This window comes from Hemibagrus wyckioides, linkage group LG22 (assembly GCF_019097595.1).
Source record: "Hemibagrus wyckioides isolate EC202008001 linkage group LG22, SWU_Hwy_1.0, whole genome shotgun sequence".
NCBI classification, from domain to species: Eukaryota; Metazoa; Chordata; class Actinopteri; order Siluriformes; family Bagridae; genus Hemibagrus; species Hemibagrus wyckioides.
This window is the reverse complement of record NC_080731.1, coordinates 217501-227500: the sequence shown is the minus strand read 5'-3', so window position 1 is coordinate 227500 and position 10000 is coordinate 217501. Positions and strand designations below refer to the sequence as shown.

The 10000-nt window shown below is 44.0% G+C and overlaps 1 protein-coding gene across 2 annotated transcripts in view; it reads right to left on the bottom strand.

Moving 5' to 3' along the window:
* Positions 1-10000, bottom strand: part of si:dkey-215k6.1 (transmembrane protein 132D) — a 220081-nt gene that overhangs the window by 6642 nt on the left and 203439 nt on the right. For both annotated transcript variants that reach the window (XM_058375280.1, XM_058375281.1), the window contains 3 exons: positions 6358-6631; positions 3782-3973; positions 1-624 (listed from right to left, as the gene is read on the bottom strand). The exon at positions 1-624 is cut by the window's left edge and continues 6642 nt beyond it. In XM_058375280.1, the coding sequence (XP_058231263.1) occupies positions 1-624; positions 3782-3973; positions 6358-6631 (1090 nt within the window). The remainder of the gene's footprint in view (positions 625-3781; positions 3974-6357; positions 6632-10000) is intronic.

Below are 10000 nucleotides of genomic sequence, written 5' to 3'. Positions count from 1 at the left end.
GATGGCGAGGCCGAAGACGCCGAGCAGAGCATACATGCCGATCTCCAGGTCAGACAGACGGCGTGGGTTTGCAGTCAGCTCGTCACTTGGGATCTCATCTTGGGTGGGGTTATCGATTTGCCCCTCCCCCCCTGCTTTGTTGTTGCTCCCCTGATTGGTTACGGCTGACTTTTTAGTGGCACTCACCTTCTTAAGTGCAACTTCCTCTGCATTTGTGAACTTCCATCCATCTCCATCATCATCATTATCTTCTTCTAAAACTTGGACATCCTGTTTATGTTCACTGGTGCCGTTGTCCAAATCGCCGTATCCTCCCTCCCCCTGCACCCTACTCTTCTCCTCCTGGCCAAATTTAACCCGAATGCTTCCAACACCCATCGCTAACACGCTCTTCCTCTTGGACTTCTGGCAGGTTTCAGAGATCAGCATCTCTACACGCACCAGTGACCCTTGACCTTCATGCTCGGCAGTCACAATGGGCCAGGAATGAAACTGATCCTGATTGGTGGATACGACATGCTCGTCCAGTGAGGTCACAGCTAGCGTGAAGTCTTTAGGGTCGTAGATGTCGAGAGGCGTCACAGAGCCGTCGCTGTACTGAATCCATGCACTGATCACTGCTTCCTGTATGAGGCAGAGATAAAAAGAGAGAAATATTAAACCTGATCATCAGCTCAGTCATAGTGTGTAGTGTGTTTCAGTAGCAGCCCGGTGTGCTTCCTCACTCTGTGGTTCTTTAGGCAAGTGAGAACACAGCAATTACGCTCGGGTCTAAAAATACCTGAGAGAGAGATGAGGTCTTGCTTCACTCCCAAGTGAACTCTAGTGAGTAAGTGATTTGACTCAGAATCGACTCAATTATAGTGAGAAAGTGAATCGACTCTGATTCGACTCAATTTTAGTGAGAAAGTTAATCAACTCTGAATCGACTCAATTATAGTGAGAAAGTGAATCGACTCTGAATCGACTCAATTATAGTGAGAAAGTGAATCGATTCTGAATCAACTCAGTTATAGTGAGAAAGTGATTGGACTCTGAATCGACTCAATTATAGAGAGAAAGTGAATCGACTCTGAATCGACTCAATTATAGTGAGAAAGTGATTGGACTCTGAATCAACTCAATTATAGTGAGAAAGTGAATCGACTCTGAATCGACCCAATTATAGCGAGAAAGTGATTCAACTGTGAATCGACTGAGAGTGAGAAAGTGAATCGACTCTGAATCGACTCAATTATAGTGAAAAAGTCATTTGACTCTGATTCGACTCAATTAGAGTGAGAAAGTGATTGGACTCTGAATCGACTCAATTTTAGTGAGAAAGTGAATCGACTCTGAATCAACTCAATTATAGTGAGAAAGTGAATCGACTCTGAATCGACTCAATTTTAGTGAGAAAGTTAATCGACTCTGAATCGACTCAATTATAGTGAGAAAGTGAATCGACTCTGAATCGACTCAATTATAGTGAGAAAGTGAATCGATTCAGAATCGATTCACTTTCTCACTATAATTGAGTCGATTCAGAATCATTATAGTGAAAAAGTGAATCGACTCTGAATCGGCTCAATTATAGTGAGAAAGTGAATCGATTCTGAATCGACTCAGTTATAGTGAGAAAGTGATTTGACTCTGAATCGACTCAAACATGGCGTGTGTATTGGGTTGTAGTTTTTTTCAGTAGAGTCACAGGACAGAGCTGTAGAGCTGCACAAATCTGTGTTTCTCTATTCAGAAAAACATCTGGATGTGTCACAAAATACACACTAATTACTGAATATAACGACCAAATCAGTTTTTTAGCACCGGCTCTGTGTTCCCCGTGTTCCTCATGTTCTCTGCATGGCTTGGGTGATTATTGTGGTTTTTCCACACACTCTTAGTGTCTCTATTTCGGAGGTTTATGAGAATGTTTTCAGTTGTACACACACCACAGACACCACTTTCAGCTTGTTGGTTTATTTAATCTGCTTATTTCTGTGCAGTTTTCAGACTGGACACATGGACAATCTGCACAGACTGAACATCCTGCAAACCCACCCAGGCCTTAGATCCAGAGAGAAGCACATGAGAGGAATGATTGGAATAAGCAGGAGCTCCATCACCCTCAGCACTGGAGCTCCTCAAGGTTGTGTTCTGAGCCCCCTGCTGTACTCACTGTACACTTATGACTGTGTGGCCACTTCCAACTCCACCACCATCATTAAGTTTGCTGATGACACTGTTGTGTTGGGCCTGATCTCAAACAACGACGAGACGGCCTACCTACAGGAGATTAAAACCCTGGAGAGCTGGTGCCAGGTGAACAACCTCCTCCTGAACATCAGCAAGACTAAGGAGTTAATAGTGGACTTCAGTACAAAGCAGGAGCGGTCATACCAACCGACCACGATCAGCGGAACCCCAGTGGAGAGAGTGGACAGCTTCTGGTACCTAGGTGTTCACATCACGCAGGCCTTGACTTGGTCCTGTCATACCAACACCCTGGTGAAGAAGGCCCGGCAGCGTCTATACCACCTGAGGCGCTTTAGGGACTTTAAACTTCCCTCTCAGGTGCTAAAGACTTTTTACACCTGCACCATTGAGAGCGTCCTGACGGGTAGCATCACTTCCACAGCACCATGCAGGACAGACGAGCCCTCCAGAGTGGTGCGTTCAGCTGAACGTACCATCCACACTGAGCTCCCTGACCTGCAGGACATCTACAGCGGTGCCGCATCAGGGCCAGAAGATTGTGAAGGACCTCAGCCATCCCAACAATGGACTCTTTTCTCTGTTGTTTTCAGGGAAGCGCTTCTGCTCCATGAAGGCAAACACAGAGAGAATGAGGAGGAGCTTCTTCCCGCAGGCCATTCGGAGTCTGAACCAGGAAACACCTAGAACCTGATACAGATACGGGGACTCTCTGCTTTTTTTCATCACTTTTCATCACTTTGCACAACCTTACACATTTGCACAAACTGACACCTTGACACTGGACTGGCACCAAGTCACTTTATACAATTATTCCAGCACATGGACACTTTAATGATAAACACTGGATCACCTCAATATATGCCATATACACAAACATCCCATCATGTTCATGTCTGCATTTATGTGTATAAATGTGTATAAATGTGTGCATTTATGTGCACCTATATTTTTACACCTATTTTCATATTTTATTTTTTATTTATATTATATTTTTATTTACACCTATATTTTCATATTTTTATTTTATTTTTATTTATCTATATTATATTTTATTTTACTTTATTTTCTATTTTCTATTTTTATACTTTTAAGATACTCTAGTTTTATTTTTATCTTTATTTTTTATGGATCTCTTTCTCAATACTTTTTATAAATGTTTACATGCTGGACAGTCGTGAAAAAACATTTCACTGCATGTTGTACTGTGTATGTAAATGTATGTGACAAATAAAATTGAATTTGAATTTGAATTTGAGCCCTGAGCCATCAGGCAGGTGTGGAGAGGCTGGCTGGAGGAAGCCCTGAATAATCTGTAGGACTTACAGATGGTTTGAAGATTCACTCCTGGCCTAGTCATGATCAATTCTTCCTCATTTACTTTAATCTGGTTTAATCAATTCCACGGTTCTGTCAGGAGACTGGACTCTTAGTACCACAGTTCTCATAGCGTGCAGCTTCTCTCATCTCACCACAATCCTGTCATTATAAGCCCCGCCCCCAAACGGCCCAGCTCGAGTGTAAAAACGTCATTTAACGCAGTAACAAGATATTTTTACACATTTTGGTGTGTGTGTGTGTGTCTCACCTGTTTGTGTGTGTGTAGCAGGTCGTTAGCAGTAGCAGTGATATAAATAGCGTTATTGTGCTGAGGACTGAGCTGAAGGGAGATGGAGAGAGAGCCGATGATCTGAACGATGAGATCAGAGACGCTGACTTTATCGTCCAGCACTGTGATCGTCCTCTCAGCCAGGATGGAGTCGGACAGAGGAGAGATCACCTGACAACAAAAATACATACATATATAATATACAGTATACTTTATATTATAAATAAATAAAATAAATAGTGACAAGATCTCAGCATGAGATCCTCAGTACATGTGAAATAAAGAACGTCCTGATCCAACGTTCATAACAGACAAGTTCTGATCAGATACACACGCTTAGATTAGAATCGGGATGGACGCGTAGTGGACATCACTAACACATGGAAAAAGCTAATCTACTCCTGTGAATGAGCCCCAACGTAACGAGTACAGCTAATCGCTCTCTGCTCCAGTCTCATCACAGGTAGAGCCTCAGACTGACACCTGTCAATCAAGTGTGGTCATTAGAATAGTAGACCACGCCCTATTTATTGACTCTCATCCTTCTCATGCAAAAACATTTCTGATTAACAAAAACAACAAAAAAAAAACTTAATAAACAAAATCTATTTAATAATCATTGATAGTTGAGGAAATGTATGTGTGTGTGTGTGTGTGTGTGTGTGTATGTACTGTATGTGTGTGTGTATGTGTATATGTACTGTATGTGTGTGTGTGTGTATATATGTGTGTGTGTGTGTGTGTGTGTGTATGTACTGTATGTGTGTGTGTATGTGTATATGTGTGTGTGTGTATATGTACTGTATGTGTGTGTGTGTGTGTGTATATGTGTGTGTGTGTGTGTGTGTGTATATACACTATATTGCCAAAAGTATTCGCTCACCCATCCAAATAATCAGAATCAGGTGTTCCAATCACTTCCATGGCCACAGGTGTATAAAATCAAGCACCTAGGCATGCAGACTGTTTTTACAAACATTTGCGAAAGAATGGGTCGCTCTCAGGAGCTCAGTGAATTCCAGCGTGGAACTGTGATAGGATGCCACCTGTGCAACAAATCCAGTCGTGAAATTTCCTCACTCCTAAATATTCCACAGTCAACTGTCAGCTGTATTATAAGAACGTGGAAGTGTTTGGGAACGACAGCAACTCAGCCACGAAGTGGTAGGCCACGTAAACTGACGGAGCGGAGTCGGCGGATGCTGAGGCGCATAGTGCGAAGAGGTCGCCAACTTTCTGCAGAGTCAATCGCTACAGACCTCCAAACTTCATGTGGCCTTCAGATGAGCTCAAGAACAGTGCGCAGAGAGCTTCATGGAATGGGTTTCCATGGCCGAGCAGCTGCATCCAAGCCATACATCACCAAGTGCAATGCAAAGCGTCGGATGCAGTGGTGTAAAGCACGCCGCCACTGGACTCTAGAGCAGTGGAGACGCGTTCTCTGGAGTGACCAATCGCGCTTCTCCATCTGGCAATCTGATGGACGAGTCTGGGTTTGGCGGTTGCCAGGAGAACGGTACTTGTCTGACTGCATTGTGCCAAGTGTAAAGTTTGGTGGAGGGGGGATTATGGTGTGGGGTTGTTTTTCAGGAGCTGGGCTTGGCCCCTTAGTTCCAGTGAAAGGAACTCTGAATGCTTCAGCATACCAAGACATTTTGGACAATTCCATGCTCCCAACTTTGTGGGAACAGTTTGGAGCTGGCCCCTTCCTCTTCCAACATGACTGTGCACCAGTGACCAAAGCAAGGTCCATAAAGACATGGATGACAGAGTCTGGTGTGGAGGAACTTGACTGGCCTGCACAGAGTCCTGACCTCAACCCGACAGAACACCTTTGGGATGAATTAGAGAGGAGACTGAGAGCCAGGCCTTCTCGTCCAACATCAGTGTGTGACCTCACAAATGCGCTTCTGGAAGAATGGTCAAAAATTCCCATAAACACACTCCTAAACCTTGTGGACAGCCTTCCCAGAAGAGTTTAAGCTGTTATAGCTGCAAAGGGTGGACCGACGTCATATTGAACCCTATGGATTAGGAATGGGATGTCACTTAAGTTCATATGCGAGTCAAGGCAGGTGAGCGAATACTTTTGGCAATATAGTGTATGTGTGTGTAAATATGTATGTGTGTGTGTGTATATGTGTATGTGTGTGTGTGTGTGTATATATATGTGTGTGTGTGTGTGTGAGTGCTAGAGCTTTAATTGGTATTATCTCATTAACACTGGTTCAGGTGAGACTTTCTTGTGTGATGGTCACTACAGTCCTGTGACTTCCTGCTTTAATACTGAAACTCGTTAAAACTCTTTGAGAGTCACTGCAGAGCCGCGGAACCCTGAGCGCTGCAGCGTTTACCTTTTCATCAGGATTCCTGAATAAACACTCATTAGGAGCATTAAATCCCTCCGTATATAATAACCTGCAGCTCCACTCTTACTGTAAATACTTTAAACATTAACACTGTGCTGTGCATCCAGCTGAAAGAAGAGAGATTTATGCTAATTAGCTTCCTGTGTGTGTGTGTGTGTGTGTGTGTGTGTGTGTGTGTGTGTGTACCTGTATGGTGGTGATGCCCAGGTCTCTGCCCATTAAAACTCTTCCATCTGTGAGTCGTGCGATTCTCTCATCCTCCACCTTCAGGAAATCCAGCACCAGGTCTGTTATGTCTGCCGACCAATCAGGGCCCAGCATGTGGATGAGGTCATCGGCGGGGTCACTCGGTTCGGCCACAAAGTGTGTGAGAACCCGGACGAGAGCGTACTGATACTGCAGCGTGCATCCTTTCCCCTTCCTCTCATCATCATCATCATCCTCACTGTCCCGAGTCGGCCTGAGGGGATTTATCATGAACATTCAACACCACACTCACATTTAACACCAACACTCGCACATTCAACACCAACACTCGCACATTCAACACCAACACTCGCACATTCAACACCAACACTCTCACATTCAACACCAACACTGTCACATTCAACACCAACACTCGCACATTCAACACCAACACTCTCACATTCAACACCAACACTCGCACATTCAACACCAACACTCTCACATTCAACACCAACACTCTCACATTCAACACCAACACTCTCACATTCAACACCAACACTGTCACATTCAACACCAACACTCTCACATTCAACACCAACACTCTCACATTCAACACCAACACTCTCACATTCAACACCAACACTGTCACATTCAACACCAACACTCTCACATTCAACACCAACACTGTCACATTCAACACCAACACTCGCACATTCAACACCAACACTCTCACATTCAACACCAACACTGTCACATTCAACACCAACACTCTCACATTCAACACCAACACTCGCACATTCAACACCAACACTCTCACATTCAACACCAACACTCGCACATTCAACACCAACACTCTCACATTCAACACCAACACTCGCACATTCAACACCAACACTCTCACATTCAACACCAACACTCGCACATTCAACACCAACACTCGCACATTCAACACCAACACTCTCACATTCAACACCAACACTCTCACATTCAACACCAACACTCGCACATTCAACACCAACACTCTCACATTCAACACCAACACTCTCACATTCAACACCAACACTCTCACATTCAACACCAACACTCGCACATTCAACACCAACACTCTCACATTCAACACCAACACTCGCACATTCAACACCAACACTCTCACATTCAACACCAACACTCTCACATTCAACACCAACACTCTCACATTCAACACCAACACTCTCACATTCAACACCAACACTCTCACATTCAACACCAACACTCTCACATTCAACACCAACACTCGCACATTCAACACCAACACTCTCACATTCAACACCAACACTCGCACATTCAACACCAACACTCGCACATTCAACACCAACACTCTCACATTCAACACCAACACTCGCACATTCAACACCAACACTCTCACATTCAACACCAACACTGTCACATTCAACACCAACACTCTCACATTCAACACCAACACTCGCACATTCAACACCAACACTCGCACATTCAACACCAACACTCTCACATTCAACACCAACACTCTCACATTCAACACCAACACTCTCACATTCAACACCAACACTCTCACATTCAACACCAACACTCTCACATTCAACACCAACACTGTCACATTCAACACCAACACTCGCACATTCAACACCAACACTCACATTCAACACCAACACTCTCACATTCAACACCAACACTCGCACATTCAACACCAACACTCTCACATTCAACACCAACACTGTCACATTCAACACCAACACTCTCACATTCAACACCAACACTCTCACATTCAACACCAACACTGTCACATTCAACACCAACACTCTCACATTCAACACCAACACTCTCACATTCAACACCAACACTCTCACATTCAACACCAACACTCTCACATTCAACACCAACACTCTCACATTCAACACCAACACTCTCACATTCAACACCAACACTCTCACATTCAACACCAACACTCTCACATTCAACACCAACACTGTCACATTCAACACCAACACTCTCACATTTAACACTCACACATTCAACACCAACACTCTCACATTCAACACCAACACTCGCACATTCAACACCAACACTCGCACATTCAACACCAACACTCTCACATTCAACACCAACACTCTCACATTTAACACTCACACATTCAACACCAACACTCTCACATTCAACACCAACACTCTCACATTTAACACTCGCACATTCAACACCAACACTCTCACATTCAACACCAACACAATCACATTCAACACCAACACTCTCACATTCAACACCAACACTCGCACATTCAACACCAACACTCGCACATTCAACACCAACACTCGCACATTCAACACCAACACTCTCACATTCAACATCAACACTCGCACATTCAACACCAACACTCGCACATTCAACACCAACACTCGCACATTCAACACCAACACTCGCACATTTAACACCAACACTCGCACATTCAACACCAACACTCTCACATTCAACACCAACACTCGCACATTCAACACCAACACTCTCACACCAACACTCTCACATTCAACACCAACACTCGCACATTCAACACCAACACTCGCACATTCAACACCAACACTCGCACATTCAACACCACACTCACATTTAACACCAACACTCGCACATTCAACACCAACACTCTCACATTCAACACCAACACTCTCACATTCAACACCAACACTTGCACATTCAACACCAACACTCGCACATTCAACACCAACACTCGCACATTCAACACCAACACTCGCACATTTAACACCAACACTCGCACATTCAACACCAACACTCTCACATTCAACACCAACACTCGCACATTCAACACCAACACTCACACCAACACTCTCACATTCAACACCAACACTTGCATATTCAACACCAACAATCTCACACCAACACTCTCACATTCAACACCAACACTCTCACATTCAACACCAACACTCTCACATTTAACACTCTCACATTCAACACCAACACTCTCACATTCAACACCAACACTCTCACATTCAACACCAACACTCTCACATTCAACACCAACGCTCTCACATTTAACACTCTCACATTCAACACCAACACTCTCACATTCAACACCAACACAATCACATTCAACACCAATGCTCTCACATTCAACACCAACGCTCGCACCTTCAACACCAACGCTCTCACATTCAACACCAACACTCGCACATTCAACACTCGCACATTCAACACCAACACTCGCACATTCAACACTCGCACATTCCACACCAAAACTCGCACATTCAACACTCGCACTTTCAACACTCGCACATTCAACACCAACACTCGCACATTCAACACCAACACTCTCACATTCAACACTCTCACATTCAACACCAACACTCTCACATTCAACAATCTCACATTCAACACCAACACTCGCACATTCAACACTCGCACATTCAACTCCAACACTCGCACATTCAACACTCTCACATTCAACACTTGCACATTCAACACTCACATTCAACACTCGCACATTCAACACCAACACTCGCACATTCAACACTCGCACATTCAACACCAACACTCGCACATTCAACACTCACACATTCAACACTCGCACATTCAACACTCGCACATAGGTGATGATGTTAAACACTGGAGTCAAAAACAC